Source organism: Myodes glareolus, chromosome 10 (assembly GCF_982192425.1).
Source record: "Myodes glareolus chromosome 10, mMyoGla1.1, whole genome shotgun sequence".
Taxonomy (NCBI): Eukaryota; Metazoa; Chordata; class Mammalia; order Rodentia; family Cricetidae; genus Myodes; species Myodes glareolus.
In genome coordinates, this window is record NC_142035.1 from 29,937,503 (window position 1) to 29,956,796 (window position 19,294).

Here is a 19,294-nt window from a genome sequence, read left to right on the forward strand (position 1 = left end):
AGCCTTGATAGCATTTACATCTTTCTCAGTTACAACTAATACTTAAACATAGATTCAACTTTATAAAAAGTCATTAATCGGCTGGACATCATGGTATTCACGTTTAATCTCAGCAATGGGGAGGCAGATGTAGGTGGATCTCTGTGAGTTCAAGGCTAGCCTGGTCTACTTAGGGAGTTCAGCCTGGTCTATGCAGTGAGTCTTAAGACAGCCAGGGATATGTAGAGAAATGTCTCAAAAACAAAACAGAGAAAGAGCAACAACAATAACAGCAACAAAATCATTATTGTAATCACTCATGCCTGTGATCTCAGCAATCAAAAGGCTGAAGCAGGAGGATCTTGAGCTTCAGGCCAGCCCATCTCAAAACCAAGACAGCAAATGTAAATTTGGTTACTTCCAGAGACAGATGTTACAGTGTAAGTAGTGTGGGAGTATTTGTGTATGTTTCTTATAAATGTAAAAGCTAAGATATAGATAACTGTATGTTATATAAAAGAGAAATAATACTTGCCCTTTAAATCTATAATTCTGGGATTTTGTACTTTGCATTTTTTTTCAGATATTCCTTATTTCTGGGAATTATTCATGAGTGTTGTAAATAATATTACCCTGTTCTGGTTGATTTTGTTTGTTTGTTTCTATTTTTGTCAACTTGATGAAAGCTAGAGTTCGCTGGGTAGGTGAACTTCAGCTGAGAAAATGTCTGCGTAGATTGGTCTGTAGGCAAGACTGCATGTATTTTCAGCGCACAGGATGGAGGCAGCCCTGAGTTCCATAAGAGCTGGCTGAGCAAGCCAGTGAGCAGCATTCTTCCATGACTTTTGCTTCAGTTTCTGCTTCCAGGTTCTTGCCTTGGCTTCCTTCAGTGAACTGTGATCCAGGACATGTAAGCCAAACAAGAGTCATATAAGTAAAACAGAGACAGAAAATTAATACCCCTGCAAAAAAAGAGCCAGAGGGAAAATTAATGATAAAGAAATCAGAAAGCAATAAAGGTAAAAGCATAACTAAAGAAGGCATGAAAATAAACCTTTTCCTCCCAAGTTGCGTTTGATTATGATGTCTTGTCTTAGCATAAGAAACCCTAAGACATCCCCAAACTGTCTATTTTTGAAATATCAAGAAAATGGGTGTAAACCAAGAGTGCCCATGTCACCAGATCATATTAACATCCTAGTTAAAGGGAACTTTATACCCTGTTAGACCTTCATAATGTATGTGTTCATTTGATTTGGGGATAAATGAATATATAAACGTTCTACCTATTTATGCTTTTACCTTTATTGCTTTCTGATTTTTTTATCATTTATTTTTTCCTCTGGCTTTTTTTTTGAAGGGATATTAATTTTCTGTCTCCATTTTACTTATCTGAATCTGGTTTGGATGTGAATTTTTAAACTGCTTTAATTGTGTGTCATAGAGCTTGATACATAGTGGTTTTATCTTCATTTGTTTTTCCCCCTTGATCCAGGAGTTGTTCTGGGGCATCCTTCTAGGCAGAAGAGCCTTATTGTATATTTATGTTAATTACTATCTTATTTGCTTGTAATTGAAAAATTAACAGCTATTTCTTTGCTTTCTCCACTGCCTAATATGTTATCAGTGCTCGTGAATGATCCTTGTGAGTTCGAAGAAGATTGATCTTTGCTTCTCAGTTTGATAAAGATTCATAATGTCTAACTACTAACTATATAGTTAGGATGAGGCATTGTGTGTGTGTGTGTGTGTATGTATGTTTTTGTTTTGATTTGATTTTTTGAGAGAGGGTTTCCTCTGTGTAGCTTTGGAGACTGTCCTGGCACTAGCTCTTGTAGACCAGGCTGGCCTCAAACTCACAGAGATCTACCTGCCTCTGCCTCTGCCTCTGCCTCTGCCTCTGCCTCTCTGCCTCTGCCTCTGCCTCTGCCTCTGCCTCTGCCTCTGCCTCTGCCTCTGCCTCTGCCTCTGCCTCTGCCTCTGCCTCTGCCTCTGCCTCTGCCTCTGCCTCTGCCTCTGCCTCTGCCTCTGCCTCTGCCTCTGCCTCTGCCTCTGCCTCTGCCTCTGCCTCTGCCTCTGCCTCTGCCTCTGCCTCTGCCTCTGCCTCTGCCTCTGCCTCTGCCTCTGCCTCTGCCTCTGCCTCTGCCTCTGCCTCTGCCTCTGCCTCTGCCTCTGCCTCTGCCTCTGCCTCTGCCTCTGCCTCTGCCTCTGCCTCTGCCTCTGCCTCTGCCTCTGCCTCTGCCTCTGCCTCTGCCTCTGCCTCTGCCTCTGCCTCTGCCTCTGCCTCTGCCTCTGCCTCTGCCTCTGCCTCTGCCTCTGCCTCTGCCTCTGCCTCTGCCTCTGCCTCTGCCTCTGCCTCTGCCTCTGCCTCTGCCTCTGCCTCTGCCTCTGCCTCTGCCTCTGCCTCTGCCTCTGCCTCTGCCTCTGCCTCTGCCTCTGCCTCTGCCTCTGCCTCTGCCTCTGCCTCTGCCTCTGCCTCTGCCTCTGCCTCTGCCTCTGCCTCTGCCTCTGCCTCTGCCTCTGCCTCTGCCTCTGCCTCTGCCTCTGCCTCTGCCTCTGCCTCTGCCTCTGCCTCTGCCTCTGCCTCTGCCTCTGCCTCTGCCTCTGCCTCTGCCTCTGCCTCTGCCTCTGCCTCTGCCTCTGCCTCTGCCTCTGCCTCTGCCTCTGCCTCTGCCTCTGCCTCTGCCTCTGCCTCTGCCTCTGCCTCTGCCTCTGCCTCTGCCTCTGCCTCTGCCTCTGCCTCTGCCTCTGCCTCTGCCTCTGCCTCTGCCTCTGCCTCTGCCTCTGCCTCTGCCTCTGCCTCTGCCTCTGCCTCTGCCTCTGCCTCTGCCTCTGCCTCTGCCTCTGCCTCTGCCTCTGCCTCTGCCTCTGCCTCTGCCTCTGCCTCTGCCTCTGCCTCTGCCTCTGCCTCTGCCTCTGCCTCTGCCTCTGCCTCTGCCTCTGCCTCTGCCTCTGCCTCTGCCTCTGCCTCTGCCTCTGCCTCTGCCTCTGCCTCTGCCTCTGCCTCTGCCTCTGCCTCTGCCTCTGCCTCTGCCTCTGCCTCTGCCTCTGCCTCTGCCTCTGCCTCTGCCTCTGCCTCTGCCTCTGCCTCTGCCTCTGCCTCTGCCTCTGCCTCTGCCTCTGCCTCTGCCTCTGCCTCTGCCTCTGCCTCTGCCTCTGCCTCTGCCTCTGCCTCTGCCTCTGCCTCTGCCTCTGCCTCTGCCTCTGCCTCTGCCTCTGCCTCTGCCTCTGCCTCTCGAGTGCTGGGATTAAAGGCCTGAGCCATCACCGCCGGGCTATGTGTTTTGTTTTGTTTTGTTTTTTTAAAGTATTTGATCTGCTTTCGACTAAGAGAGGTACATTAATGTCTTCATTTGTTTCTCTCTGTGGCTCTCTTGTAATTTCTGCTATAAGAAAACAACTACTCCTGTCATTCAAAGATATTCACAGCTATGATAACTCCATTACGAACTTTATCTTTAGCCCAAATTTTACATTGTCAATTTTTTATTGTGTACATTTCCTGCATTGGGACTGTGTATTATATAAGAAAAATTACACATTCATTCAGTGACCATGTACTCTGTGTCAGCCAGCTCCCCCTCCCCCTGGGTAGCTTCATGACTAACTCTGGGGAAGTTAAGTGGAAGAGACATATGCTTCCCCTTGGAAATGCAGTGCTACCCTGTGCTTCTGCTGAATCTTTTTTCTTTTCTTTTTCTTTATTTTTTTAAGACAGGGTTTCTTTGTGTATCTCTTGTTGTCCTGAAACTCGCTTTGTATACCAGATTGGCCTGTAACTCAGAGAGATCCACCTGCCTCTGCCCTCTGTCTCCGCTGAAGCCTCTGCCACCTCTGCCTCTGCCTCCCAAGTGCTAGGATTAAGGGCATGTGCCACTACCACCCAGCTTCTGAATCTTATCTATTGAGAAATTAAGAAGAAGACATTCCTGGGTAGAGAGTAAGAGCCCGCAGGAAAGAACCCACATCACACCTACCTGCAGCTGAATCGGGCAAGAGAAACCCTTGCAGGAGGTAAAGGCTGTAACACATCTAACCAACGTTGGCTGGTATATTCTGGTTTTATTGTTTTATCTTATTTTTGATACAGGGTTTTTCTGGTTAACTCTGGCTGATCAAAACTCATTTATGTGAACCAGGCTGGCCTCAAACTTTTGGTATATTTTTTTAAAACCACCTTTTAAAAATCTTATTTATCTTTTATTTTACACGTATGGGTGTTTGTCCTGCAGGTATGCCTGTGTACCACGTGCATGCCTGGTGCCCAGGGATGCTAGAAAAGGTTGTCAGATCTTCTGGAACTCGAGTTACGGACAATTGTGAGCTGCCTTATAGGTGCTGGGAATTGACTCTGTAAGGGCGGCTGAGGCGTCTCTGCAGCCCTCTGGTGTATTTCTGGGTCTTTATTCCAAGCCTTTGGCAGGGGCCTTACATTAGCTGTGTCTCTTCTGTGGCTCTGTTTTGTGAGCAAATCTGAAAGTGATATTGATGCGATGATTTTGGTTCTGAACTGTTGAAGTACTTTGTTATATTTACTGTATTTTATATTTTATCTGATCCTTTTTATGTTCTCTACTTATCTGAAACATCCATGCTTTGTTCAGCTGGTACATTTATGACATAAAGTTTTAAAAAATAATCCAGCTCCTTTTCCTTACTTAAGCCTCAGTTATTTCATTTGTTCTGGAAAGCACCTGTTCCCTGTGTGCTCGAAAGTGTGTGTCACTTCTCCTTCCTCCATTGTCTGGTTTTTGTTGGCTTGGTGTGGGAGTTTTGCTATTTGTACTTAGACAAAAAGTATTTCCATGCATTTTATTTTTTAATCATTCTCATTATGTACTTTCGTCTTAGATCTGTAATAAAATGTATTCAGAGCCTCCACTGGTATCCTCTGGTGTCTCTTTATCTCTGTGGAGTTTTGTTTTGCATCAGTGACCTTTGATGGATGGCTTGATTTGCTCTTTGATAGCAGTGTGGCTTTCTTTCCCTTTTGAATTCTTGGGAAATGCCCAGTGCTCTTAGCTGTGTGTGCTAGCATTGAAATCCACTCCTGCCTTGATTTCTTAGGTTTGTAAGCACCTTTGCCTTTTGATGTGGGAGCCCAGAGATTTTATTTATAGAACTGGATAGTTTACCAGGATTTCTCAGTGGACCTTAGTACTTAGTCAGTCAGTTTACTGTTTGAATTCAGGTGTTCTTTATGTCCTGGGAATTTTCTGAGATACCTGTTTGAGGGGCTGTTTCCTCCTACTTCTTTGGAGGATTCCAAATACATGTAGTCAGTTTCTTGGCTTGCCTGCCACTCAGTCCAGCAGGGCTTGCCTGCAGTGATTCTCCTCCAGCCCTTATAGCAGGCAGAGAAAAATGACCCATGAAAAAACAAGAATGAAACTCTCGGCTCAACCTGATTTTATTGTAAGTGGCGCTGGACCAAGACTTCTAGAGTTTGGCCAAGATCATTTTGCTTTAGTCATATTTATCCACAGCACAATTTTGGGGGAAAAAAAGTATCAGATAACAATTAACTCAGTCCCAAATGCACAATTTAAGACATGTTTACATTGAGGTTTACAGAGTTCATTTGGCTTCTTTCACAAGAACAAGTACTGTTGTTTGAGGATGAGATGGGGGAAATAGGGAGAGGGACTGGGAGGTCAGAGATAGTGCCCGAGATTTAGGGTCTGTGGAGCTTCACTGAGGTAATGCCTCTGGGTGTCAGGATTGGCCTGGCCCTAAGATAACGTAGAAGCCACTTAGGCTGTAAACACAAATGACACCACTCAAAAGAATGGTTTTATGGTCAAATGCAATGCTCAAGGTTTAGGGAGAAAGGTCTAGGATAAATAAAAACATAAATTCTGGGAGATGCAGGCAGAGCCTGTCCCGTCAGACATCCAGGGATCATTCCTAGCATTCCAGGAGGAGCAGCTGTGCACCTCGGTCCATCAAAGAGGTACGCTGTGTGTTTAACTGCTCCGGTGCTTATCTGTGTACACAAGGCCTGTTGTCCCTCTGTGCCCTCTTTCCCTGCACGGCCCCCTCTCCCAGCAGCAGTCTTCCAGAGACTGTGGCCCTGTCTGTCCATCTGAGGCACTTCTTTTCAGTTTCCTGACCTGACCTCAGGTCTCCTGCCTGGCTTTGGAATTGCTCGGTCTGGTGGGGCTCCCTTACTGGGGAGTGGTGCCCTCCAAAGATTGATGCTTTGGCCTGTAGACTCCCACCTTACTGACTTCCCGAGGGAGCCCTCCACACTGGATTTGTTTCTCACCAGCTCCATTTCCATGGAGGCTTACTATATTCAGGGTCTGTTTGTAAGTTTGTATTTAGACAACGTTATCCTTTAGAAATTGCAACAGTTGTTTATAATGTTTTATAAAGATTGAAATTCAGTTCAAAAATTTCATTTTTACAAAGGTTAAAATAATTGAGATAAAATCTTACTATGTAGCTCTGGCTATAATTCACTCTGTAGACCAAAGAGGCATTGAAATCACAGAGATTTGTCTGCCTCTGCCTCCTGAGTGCTGGGATTAAAGACATGGACCACCACACTTAGCAAAATGCATTTAAAACAACACTAGTTGGACCAAGCTTTATGTAACAGGCTTGTCCGTTCTTCTTCGCTTCTTAGGTATTTACCTATCTTGCATCTGTTCTGTTGCTGGCTCTTCTTGGCACGTACTCCGCCTATCAAAGTGGAGCTTCAGAACACTGCCAGAATAAAAGTTCAGTTAGCCTTCCTTACTACGCATAGCTAGCCTATTGCCTTTATTTAGGAGATTAAACCCAGCTAATACTTTTATCAGCCAGTTGTTAAATGTCAGAGTGTTCTCTTTGAGATTCCTTTTTTTCTCTCCTTAAATAAGCAGAAATGATAAAAAAAAAAAATCTCATAAAGTTGAATCTAAATGTCTGGGAGAGAGCTTCAAAGAGTCTGTTTGGCAGCATGTGCCAGAGCCCAACTTGGTGTTGCGTCTCCTCATCTCCTGGCCTGAGTGCTCGTGTGGCAGGACTGTGAACGGCATCATCTAGAGGAGGTCTGAGCAAGGCCCAAGCCCTGGACTTTAGTTCTTTCTGCTGAACGTTGAGCTCTGTCGTCAGTTAATAGAAAAAGGAAGGAACTTCTGCGTGCTACCTCCCCTCTCCCATGGACTGGCTTTTGGTGGTAGATGTCACATTAGCATTCTGAAGAATATCCTGCTCCTGCCTCCTTTTTGGTAAACATACTGTGTTTGATTGGTACATGGTAATTGTAGCACAGCGTGACATTTCAGCGTATGTTACGTGTACAGTACAGACCAGAGCAGCTGTCATAACTCTCACCCGGAGTACTCATCACATCTCTCCATGGGGAGTGTCCGGAGTCGTCTCTCCTGGGCATTTTGAAATGCTGTCGACAGTGTTTATCCTGCCGTGCTGTAGGAATGTGTACGTTCTTCCACGGGTTCACCTGCACCCCTGTACATGTTAGCCATCCTCTCTCTCCGCCCTCTCCTGCCCCATACTTGGTAACTACAACTCCATTCCATACTTCTATTTTAGTCAGGTTCTCTACAGGACCAGAAGCAAGGGGATGAAAAAAAAAAGTCAGGATTTATTAAGGCAGCTTTAAAACAACAGTGACAGCCAAGTCACACTGAGATGCTGAGAAGCTGGTGGTTACTCAGCCTTTGAGGGCGGTATCTAAACTTTAAGAGTAATCCCACAGAAGCTTTCTCTCGGTTTTCTTTATGGATAGCCCATGTTTCTGGCATCTTCAGTATCCTGAGATCGTCATTTTAATTCAGGTTTCACCTTCATCACTCTGTGCAGTGACCTCTCAGACCTTCTTCAGGGAATCTAGCCACATTCCCTGCTACAGCATCTCCTGAGACCTTAGTACAAGCCTCTGTGAACCCATTACTTAACATTTTTTTTTCACGCCTCCAAAACCATTACCATGTGAACAGTGCCAGATTCTACCAGCTGGAGGTGTAGCTGCTGCCTTGGACCACAGCTGTTGTCTGACCAGCTCACTCTCGTCTTCTCTCTCACACACAAACGTACCACATAAAATGATTTTTTTAAAGCTTTATTGTAAAGAACGTGGGGGGGGGGGTGGAGAATCATGCAGCAAGATTAGCCAGACTTAAAGTCTACATAGTGAACTTCTGTCAGAATAAAAAAAATAGTTTTAAAATGCAAGTTTTTCAAACAAGTTCTGGATTTCTTGGTGGGTGTGGCCCTGCCCCCAAGGCACTTGTCCTCTCCACCCAGTGTCTGATTTCTCTTTCATAGCACGAGTCTTTAAGGCTTGCAGGTGCTCTCTCCAAGCCCATGTTACCCACAGCTTTTAAATTCCTTTCCTCTCTAAACTACATTTTCAGATCTTTCTGCCTAGCCCACCATGAATCTGGCTAAGAGCATGAAGTGGTAACCATTCTGTAGCCACAATGCTATCATGTCTTGGAGTTTTACAAAATACATAGTCCACTACTTTTTCACCCTCACTCAGATTTTCAGGACAGGCAGAACATAGCCAGATTCTTCGCCAGAATATGCTACAAATGGCCCAGTTCCTTCTAGTCTTCGTTTCCCTCTGAAACCTGGTATGAACACCTTCACTATTCACATCTATATCAGCTTTGTAGCCTTCTCTACCCCACTGCAATGGCACAGTAAGCTCTGTTTATAGCACTCTCGGGCTTTGCTAGCCTGTATCCCCAAACTCCTTCATATTTCTTGAAGAAACTAGAGGAAAGTTCCAACTCTCTGACCTCTGGTCAACGTGAAAATAGGCTCACATTTTCTGGCCTCCACGAGCACTGGACCGAGCTCCCAGAGTCCAGTTGAAGAGAGAGAGGAGCAATAATAAAGCAAAGGGCCGAGACCATGATGGGGATACCCACACAAACAGCTGACCTGAGCTAGTGGGAGCTCACTGACTTCAGACTGACAGTGGGGGAACCTGCATAAGACCAAAGTAGGCCCCCTGAATAAGGGTGACAGCTATATGGCTTGGGCAGTCACTAGGACCAGAATTTATCCCTAGTGCTTGAACTGGCTACGTTCTTTGGAGGGATACCTTGCTCAGCCTAGATATAGTTAGGAGGGCCTTGGTCCTGCCTTAAAGTGCCAGACTTTGTTGACTCCCCATGGGAAACCTTACCCTCTCCAAGGAGTGGATGGGCAGGGAGAAGGTAGAAGAGCGTGAGGAGGGAGGGAGTGGAAACTGGGAATGGTATGTAAAATCAGAAAAGATTGCTTTAAAAAATAAATAAAAGAAAAGAAAAGAAAAAATGTATGTGGAGCTGGACTTACTACTTACTGCATGCCTGTAATCCTGGGGCTGGCGAGGCAGCGGGATCTTTTATGAGGCTTTCCTGGGTTATATAGAGCAAGACCTTGTGTCAAAACAAACATCAGTAGCAACACCCCCCCAAAACAAACAAACAAAAACCCCAACAACAGTGTAACCACCAGCAGCAGCAGCAAAAAACAGTGATGCAGGCAGATTCTCCTATCCACACAGCAAGCTAGCATTATCACTGTAACCTCTGTGCCAGGCCCTGTGCTGACCTTTCCCTGCAGGTTAGGCTAACAAAATGTTCCTGCTAGTGAAGAAGCTTTGTCCTGGGTGACAGCCTCCTGCGTACACCTCACTGTGGGTCCCAGTAATAAGCTCAGTGGTCCTTGTCTTTGGAGTTTGGTATGGCTGGATAGCCCTCAGGGTATCCTAATTATAGACCAGAATTCTGGTTATGCCTGCACACTGATACCGTGCTGTAATTGTCATTATTTGAGATATTTCTACTCTAATATCTTGTGATTTTAGAGGCAGCTTTATTTCTGTCTCTGCAGTTGTCACCTTTTTCTTTTGGGTACATTTCATGATGTGTGTGTGTGCCATTAATTCCCACAACTCTACTTTGATACCCCCCTCCTCCCACCCACAGTTTTAAAATAGTATGTATTACTGTTGCCAGTGTGGCTCAGTGCTCCAAACAGTGATGATTCAGGCTGGGGAAAGTAGGACTTCAGAGGATTTGGGGATTAATTGGGTTTTGACAGCTTTGCTGTTCACTGACCCTTAGTGGGCTGCCTTTGACCACAGTGGAACAGGGTGGGGCTGGATATGCTGTTGCAGGCATCTTCATCCCTAAAGCTTGAGTTTTTGTGAACATTCCGACCTCCCTCGTTAGTGTCATGTGGCACATGCTGACCTTAGCAGCCGTTTGCTCAGTAAGTAGCCAAGAAGCTCCTGGCTCTGAAATGAAAGAGGTGCCAAGCTGGGGCATTAGGTGGAGGCAGGTCTTATGCCTGCTCCTGTTTCTTTTCTTGGTGGAGAAGGTGTTTACTTGTTCAAGGTCAGAAACTCCTAATACCAAAAGACACTGTGTTTATCTCAGTTCAGTTTTCTTCCTGCCACTTAGTGCTGTGTGCTGACATATTGTTACTAATGTTACCTCGTAACAGAGATACTTTTCAGATATGTTGTTTCCAAGAATATTCTAATACTTAGCCATCAGTTGAATTATTTGAATATAAATTCTGAGTAGTGCTCTTTAAAGCCTGTAATATTTAATGTTCGTGTACATGAAGTAAGTAATTGAGGTACTTTTAAAGACATTTCCCAAAAGGTTTACAGTAAGAGTCATTTGTGGAGTCTGTTCTTTCCTTCCACCTTTACATGGGTTTGGAGATTGAACTTAAGTTGCCAGGCTTATGTGACAAGAATCTTTACCTATCAGGAGCCTACCTCTTGTTTTTATATGGCTTCCTAAAGTACCCTCCTCACCCCTTTGGAGAAAAAGCCTTGTGCTGGCCTCAGACTCATTGTGTGGTGGATGATGACCCTGAACTTCTGATCCACTTGCCTTTATTTTCCATGTGCTAGTAATACAGGTACAGGCCATCATGTACAGTTTATATGGATTGTTGAGGATCAAACCCAGGACTTCGTGTGTGCTAGGCAAGTACTCTACCAGCTGAGCCACCTCCCCAGACTGTATTCTCAATTTTTGATAATGAGTCTTTCTTGGGTGTTTTGTTGTTGTTTGTTTGTTTTGAGACAGGTTCTCATGTAGCACAGATTGGCTTCAAACTCACTGAGGATGACCTTAAACTCCTGATCATTATGCCTCTGCCTTCCAGATGTTGAGGTTATAGGCATATGCTACCATGCCTGACTTTCTTCAATTGTTTTTTTAAGATTGATTTTTATGTGTACTTCTGTGTATCTATGTATGGGAATGTGCACATGAGTGCAGGTGCCTTCTGAGGTCAGAGGCATGGGATCTGGATCTAGAGTTGCAGGCTGTTGTGATCCACTCAGTGTGGGTGCTGGGAATCAAACTAAGGTCTTCTGCAAGTGCAGTATGTGTTCTTAACCACGAAGCCATCGCTCCAGCCCCTTTACTAGCATTGAGTATGCTTGTGGTAATTCTGTTCAGGACGGGTAAATGCCTCTTGATCATTCAGCCTTTGCACAAAGATCTCTAACTTTGGAGTCAGGAGTTAGCTCCACTGATAGCTTGTGCTGAGTGACCAAGATGGCCATTGGCCTCGTCTCTTGTCATAGATGCCAGTGAGATAAAGGTAGTGTCTCCTCTGATTGTTATGATATATGATGATTTTTAAAAAAAAGGCCTGATGTGGCAACATCTGGTGTGAACTTAGCACGGCACAGGAATTTTGTTGTTCACATTTCTACTTGAAAGTAGGATAAGGTACACTTTAATTAAGCTAGTTTTATTTAGAAACTTAATAAGAATGGCTGCATTACACTGTAATTACAGTTAAAGATTCCTGGTACTTGACAGAAAAACAAGACACGGGAAAAGGCTCGCTCGTGTTAACTCTGTGGAGCTGTGACTGAAAGTGAGAAACTTCTCATGAGGAATTTTCCACTAGGGAAGCCTATTAGGTCATTGCTCTAAAAAAAGAAAAGAAATGTAGATGGGCTGGAGAAATGACTCAGGGCTTAAGAGCCCCGGCTGTTCTTCCAGAGGACCTGGGTTCAGTTCCCAGCACCTACACGGCAGCTCACAACCTTCTGTAACTATGATTTCTGGGACCTGACACCCTCTTCTAATTTTTGTGGGCACCAGGCACACAAATGATGCAAATTCATAAATGCAGGAAAAACATGAATACACAAAGAAAATAAACCTTTTTTTTTTAAATTAATGTAGGTTGGAAACAGAGAAAAGGAACCTGAAGGTTGAGGTTGAAAACTTTGCTTGTTTTGGCTCTTCATCTTTGGCACAGCTTGATGACATCCTGTTATTCCCTGTGTGACATGGACCCAGGTTATTTTATTTGGCAGGCAGGAGTAGCAATTTATTGAGATATAATTCACCTGGCAATTTATCTGTCTGAAGGATTTGCTGATATTTTGAAAATCTTTGCATAGTGGAGTTGTGCGGCCATGACAGGAACCACCCCAAATGGAATAACACACTCTTTGCCCGTGACACTCCTTCCTGATTTGCCCTCACTCTTGGCTTTGATGTTTGACCTCTGGTTTTGTGACATCAGAATACCGGAGACTGACTCTCAGTTCTGGAGAGTAGAACCTGCAAAGTCACGGTGCTGGCATCTGGTGAGACCTTTTACTTTCCTCACATGGTGGAAGTCTGTAGTAGGGGAAGAACGTTGTGTACTTGCTTGGCAGTGGAGCAAAGGAGAGAGATCCTACCCCACAAGCTCTTCCGCAGCTGTACTCGCTCATTGCTCATGACCCTCCTGAGCTCACGGGAGATGTGCTTGTTTTTCCTCGTCCGCTCCCTGTCAAATCTTGTGTTTCCACGCTCCACTCTAAAGTCCTCATTGTCTGTGCTACACAGTCAGAGTCTCTTGGGCCTTGGTCTTCCTGTGAGATTTAATTTTTGCAGTGTAGATAGACAAAGTAGATGAATGTCTTGTGTGGAAGAGCCTGAGCTAATTAGAAGCAGAGTTGAACTCAGAAACACTAGGTAACCACCAAAGACTAATTTGTATTTATGAATGAAGAAGCTACTGAGTGTATAAAGCTAGCCCCTAGAGGCTGGAGAGATGGCTCAGTAAGACAATGGTAGCTCTTTCAGAGGACCTGGGTTTAAGTCCCAACATCCATGTGGTAGCTCACAACCATCTGTAACTCCAGTTCAAGGAGCTCTGATGCCCCTTCCAAGATATATGCCAACAAAACACTCATACACAAAATAATTTTTGTAATTAAAAATAAATAAAAATTAAGCTATATATCAGTAGGAATTAGCTGCCCAATGAAGAACTTTCTAGAACTTCATGCATTCTTAGCTGTGTGTGGAGTGTCCTCTTCACAAGATCTTTACACAATGCTTTTCTTTACCTGGTGAGGATGGGGCTCTGAGGTTCTTCCATGTTGGAAATAGGCTGGCTCCTGCCAGAACAAACAGTTTTGTGGATTTTCTGGGGGTTGGATAGTTGCTTTTCAGAGTCTCAACATTGTGTTCAGGCTGGTCTAGAACTCACCATCCTCTTGCCTTTGCCATTCCAATGTGGGGGGTTACAGGCCTGGGCCACCACATCTGGCTTTTGGGTTTTATGCTAAATAGTTAAAGGATGGCAGGATAAAGTATCTTTGCTCTTCAAAATACAATCTTCTTTGAGAAATACATTTCTAATATAAGATGTTTATTTACCTAGCCTGATAGAAAACTTGAATTTCTAAAAACTTTTGAATATATTTATTCTTGTGTGTATGAGTGTTTTGCCTACTTGTATGTATGCCTACCACGAGCATCCCTGCTGCCCACAGAGGTCAGAAGAGGGTATCAAATCCTCCTGGAACTAGAGTTATAGATGACTGTAAGCCTCCATACAAGTGATTGGAACTAAACCCAGGTCCTCTGCAAGAACAAGTGTTTTTAACCACTGACCCAAAACTTGCATTTAGTTTACATAGAACATTCTAGTTAAGGTTGTGAACTCTGGATTCACCAGATCTTTGTCTAGGTGCCATTTTTACGACATCTAGTCTGTGACCCAGGACAGTAACTTTAGCATTCTTCAGCCTCCTCATCTGGAATTTGAGGTCAGGAACAGTAAGCTGTTAAGATTCTTTCTGTAGTTTGTCTATGCACAGAAGAGCTCATTGAGTGTTGCAGGGTTACAATAATATAATAATAATAATAATAATTACATAATAACTAATAAAATAATTTTATTGTTTCAGGGAGGGAGGAGAGATGCAGATGGTTAACAAGTATAACCTCCTATTTAAATTTCTTTTAGAGGGAACACGAGAATAGAAGAGGCATGTGAAATGTATACCAGAGCTGCAAATATGTTCAAGATGGCCAAGAATTGGAGTGGTATGTACAACATTTTGTTTACTTATTAGGTAGATACTTTAAAACCTAATTTTGTAGGAAGACAGGATTGTGAGACTATTGGTCCCAGAGGCAGGCATTGGTACTGAGAGGATCCTCATCTCAGGTAACTAACCCGGTTTCAAGATTGACCACTGGGACAATGTCTTCCTCCCTCGTCTTCCAGGTGCTAGGATAGTAGCGTATGCCACCCTGCTTAGCTCCCAGACAGTCTTACTGAGGCTCAGTAAGTCAGGTCATATATTGGGTTTGTACACTGACCTTCCAGGACTGTCTTCTTCCTTTTTCTGACTTCATCTGCTCATGCCCCGGGCTCCCACTCCAGAGTCTTGGCATGTGCTGTTTCCTCTCTCTGCATACTTTGTCCTTGTTTACTTCTTTCTTCAGGTCCATCTTCAAATGTTATCTTCTCAGCGTGTTCTCTTTTGACTACCCCTTATATTTAATAATCTTTCTGGAAACTCACTACTGCCCACATTACCACCTAGCAAAAACATGGAAGTTACATGGTATTTTAGTTATTTATATTTGCATGTATTTATTACATGGTGGCCCTCACTAGCATGCACTTTTGAAGGTCAGAGTGTTTATGTGTTTTCCATTCTGACTACATCTCCAGGGTTCACATTGTGTCTCTGATGCGGTAGATATTCAGTATATTTATTTGTTAATTGAATAAAGAAACATGAGGCCCTGAATTGCACTGGTGGTAATCATGATACCATTTTGTCTCTTATAAAAGTTGTTTTATAATGATTAAGCTACTGTACTATACTCTTATAATGATTCAGTCACTATTCAAACTAAGTGTGACACACTGGGTAACCTCCCAGAGGCCATTCTCCTTAAGAACACTTCCAGATCGAGAGAGACTTGCCCTTGTCAGCAGTGACCAGAATATGTGTTCCAGATGATAAAGTGGTGGCATGAAAAAGGAAAACCAGCTCTAAGTATTATCTTGGAGATTGAGGTAGCCCAGAGGAACTGGCTGTTGCACTGTACCCAAGCAGGAAAAAGGGCAGGCCATGACAGTAAGTGCAGGAAGAGCAATGCTGGTGGACGCTGTAGAGAAGTAAGCAATGTGCTGGAGTACAGGGTGTGCCAAAGAGAGATCTGTCTGCACCAGCGCTTCCAGAGCCAGATCCTCCCAACTTCATGTCAGGTCCAGGTCACTACATTCTTCCAAGGCAGAGACCGTCAAAGCTCCTGATCTGCTGGCTTATTCTTGCCGCTAGCCTGGCCTTGGCACCTCTCAGTCTTTTATCTCTGGTGTGGCTCTCCGGTTGCCAGCTCTAGCTGTAGGGCCAGTTCTCACTGGTCAGTGTCCCCCTTAGTCCTTTCCTGCTGCTGGAATTAAATACCTTCATCTGAGTAATTTATAAAATATGGAAATATATTGCTCACAACTTTGGAGGCAGAAGAGTTCAAGATCAAGGTACCAGCAGATTCAGCATCTGGTGAGGACTTCTCTCTGCTTCCAAGATGGCTTCTTCTTGCTTCATCCTACAAGGCAACTCGCTCCTTTCAGTGTCTTCTGTAACGGTACTACTTCCACTCATAAGTGTGGAATACTCATGAGTTAACAACTTCCTGAAAGGCCCTAATGGGTAATACTATTACATTGGGTATTAGATTCCATAATATGAAGAGTGGGGGCCAATTTCATGTGTACTCTTGTGTCAGAGACAGAAGCACAGAACAAGAACTGAACTGCAGCAGACTACAGGGTTTGCGTGACTTCTTTTTCTTGATGATGATCAGAGTTTCATGAGGAAGTCAGGTTAATGCCTGTGGGGAGAGTGTTTGGGACAAGGGAGACAGCTACAGTTTCACAGAGTTGGATGTTTGGTTTCTTACAGGTAAATTTAAAGCAAGTGGTTCCTTAGCAGAGTGCGCTTCTACTGCTTTGTGATGTTAGTACAGCCTCTAGCTGTGAGGAGAATACCCAGAACAGCTTGAGGGAAGAAAGGCTCACTTAGCTCACGGTTTGGGGGCTCAGTCTGCTTGTTTGACCCCATGTACATGGATAGAATGTCATGGAGTGGGAGGGGTGGTAGAGGAGCTGCCTTATTGTGGACAGGAAGCAAGAGCAAGGAAAGGAAGGTGGTCCTGACAAATCTCAGTCCCAGCCCTCAGTGAACTTTTTTTTTTTCACTTAGACACACCTCTTAAAGCTTCTAGGACTAACTAAGATAGCATGGCTAGCTGGAGATGAAGCTTTCAGAACATGAGCCTGGGCATGGCAGCGCATGCCTGTCTGTAGTTCTGACACTTGGGAGGCTGAGGCGGAAGAGGATTGTGAGTGGAACTTCAGGGAAGCCAAGATCCTGTCTTAGCAAACCACATCTTCCCTCAAATGTTATTAACTTTAAGTGGTTCTCAACCCCTTGGAGGTCAAATGACCTTTTCATAGGGGTTGCCTAAGACCATCAGAAAACACGGGTATTTACTTTATAATCCATAGCAGTAGCAAAGTTACAGATGAAGTAGCAATGAAATAATTTTATGGTTGAGAATCACCCCAACATGAGGAACTGTATTAAAGGGTTGCAGTATTAGGTGGGTTGAGAACCATTGCCTTAAGATTTTATGCCATTCTAAGTCATGTTTTTCTAGTGGAGCAGATTGAACAGTGACACTTGATTAACAGGGACCCTAGGATTGAGAAATATGTAGATGTAGATGAATAGATAGCCTTGGTTTCAGTGCTTAGCCTTTCTTTAGCTGTGTGAGGCCAAAGTGCTCCTTGTTGGGCTGATCTTATGGTGTGGGAAAGAGCTCAAGATCCTAAATGTTGACTGTCAGTCATTGAGTGGTGGGTCAGAAAAAGGCGGCTCAGTGTCCAGGATGTTTGGCAAGTCCTCTGGAGCTATCAGGGAAAAGTGACCAACACCCAGTTACACTTGTCTTGATGCATGCAGTCTCTGGCTGCAGGGATTCTTTTTAGAGACCTCTATCTTTTCTGTGTGGAGCCTGGAGTCTTTTGGGAAGCTGTTCCTCACTGTTTAATTGTGACATCTCCTTCAGCTGCAGGAAATGCGTTTTGTCAAGCCGCCAAGCTCCACATGCAGCTTCAGAGCAAACATGACTCCGCTACCAGCTTTGTGGATGCTGGAAATGCTTACAAGAAGGCAGACCCTCAAGGTAAGGCCACTTCTCTGTGTCTCTGGCCAGCAGCGTCTCCTGGAGTGTTGAGGCTGGTGTGCTGTGCTGGATCGTGGTAATAACAATTCTTGCATTATGGAATAAGAAATAAATTTTGGTCATTTTAATAATGTCTACTCTAATCATAAAGATATCACTGTGGAGGAGTTGAGAGACATTTGAACAGTTTTTCATCATGTAGCTAAAGCTGGCCTCAAACTCGAAGCTCTGCACTCCCCTTCCTCGGCCTCTCACATGCTGGGATTATAGTAACCTTATCTTTATTTTTATGAAATATGTTCTTGAACAAAAAAGGAAATCCTGGTGTTTCCATCCTCCTAAATGTATTTCGCTTAGGGAAGGAGTGTAGTATTCAGTGGTTAAAAGGTGTCTTAATCTCACAACACTCTTTTCATTGTTTTTCTTCTTTTTTTCTTCTTTTTTTTGAGGCAGGGTTTCTCTGTGTAACAGTCTTAGCTGTCCTGGAACTAACACTTGTAGACCAGGTTGGCCTTGAACTCACAGAGATCCACCTGCCTCTGTCTCCCAAGTGCTGAGATTAAAGGCGTGCACCACCACTGCCCAGCTTTTTCAATGTTTTTCTAAGTGCTTTTCAAAGCTCTTTTTTTATATAGAAAAGAATATTGAACTTTTATTGGTAAAATTTTTGCAAATGTTACTTCTCTTTCAAGAAGGATTAAACTAAAGGTATTAAAATCTCATCCATGTATATGGTTATCTTGAGTCTTCTTTTTTTCTGTAGTCTATTTAGTTTAACACACAAGTCTAAACTTCTAGGAATATACCCAAAGAAAAATGTCATCAAGCTTTTTTGTATAAAGATTAATTATATTTTTATTTCCAAAAGTGAGAGAATGAGCAGAGTGGGTGTGAGCAGAATGACTCCATATTATAGAATATCATCACACAAGCATCTGAGTCCTGGTTGGTTTGGGGCTGGCTGTAGTGGCACACATCTGTGATCCCTATACTTAGGAAGCTTGAGGCTGGGGACTTGGGAGTTGCAGACCAGCCTGCAATATGAGATCCTACCTTAAAAAAAAAAAAAAAAAAAACTTGGATTCATAGAATGTTTGATGTTCACTTGCTAATTAAATTAAGGAACTGAGTGTTATGTGGCCACAATTTCTTAAAACAAAACAAAAACATGTGCATGTGGAAACATATCCAGGACACTGGAAAGGAAGGCACTGAAGTGGAAATGCTGGGCCTGGGTAGTGAGTGGTGTAGATAACCATGCTCTCTGGTTTCCTCTAACTGGAAAGGCGCAGCAGTGAGTGCACACTTTTGAATACACTTCAGGGAAGTCACTTTTCATTTTTGTTGTTCTCGTCAGTTTTCTGTTTCTCCAGTCAAGCTTTGTTTCCTTGCTGTCTCTTTTAAACTGAAGGCAAACTTGGTGCTGTCAGCCACACTGTTCTGTGAGAGGACACTTTGTGGCTCGATGTTTTAGGAAACGAATGTAACTAATTAGCGTCGTCATTGTAAAGTTTTCCATTCATTTCTTGGATATGCATACCAATGTAACTGTTAGTATACCAAAGTTTAGCATCTTGAAGCAGTATACACATTTGTGTATTTGGCTTATTATAGTCACACTCCTGACTGTGAGTGCAGTTTGACCAGCTGCCTCATGTTCCTGCTGCAGTACTTTCTTGTCAAGGGTTGACTATTAAGTCACAAGCCAAAAGAAACATTCTTCCCTTAAAAAGGAAGAGTTGAGCAAGCATTACAAAGTGCTTTTGATGTTGACCACATGAAGAGTGGAGATTGTTGAAATGGTCTTTCTTGTGAAGAAGTGATATTTTCCAAAA

The 19,294-nt window shown here is 43.9% G+C and overlaps 1 protein-coding gene across 2 annotated transcripts in view; it reads left to right on the forward strand.

Annotated features, from left to right (window-relative positions):
- Napb (NSF attachment protein beta) overlaps positions 1–19,294 on the forward strand; it is a 41,489-nt gene that overhangs the window by 3,660 nt on the left and 18,535 nt on the right. Inside the window, exons 2-3 of one of the 2 annotated variants that reach the window (XM_048455550.3) lie at positions 14,218–14,297; positions 17,343–17,459. In XM_048455550.3, coding sequence (XP_048311507.1) covers positions 14,218–14,297; positions 17,343–17,459 — 197 coding nt within the window. Of the gene's footprint in view, positions 1–14,217; positions 14,298–17,342; positions 17,460–19,294 lie in introns of those variants that run through there. The other variant, XM_048455552.3, reaches the window with a different exon arrangement.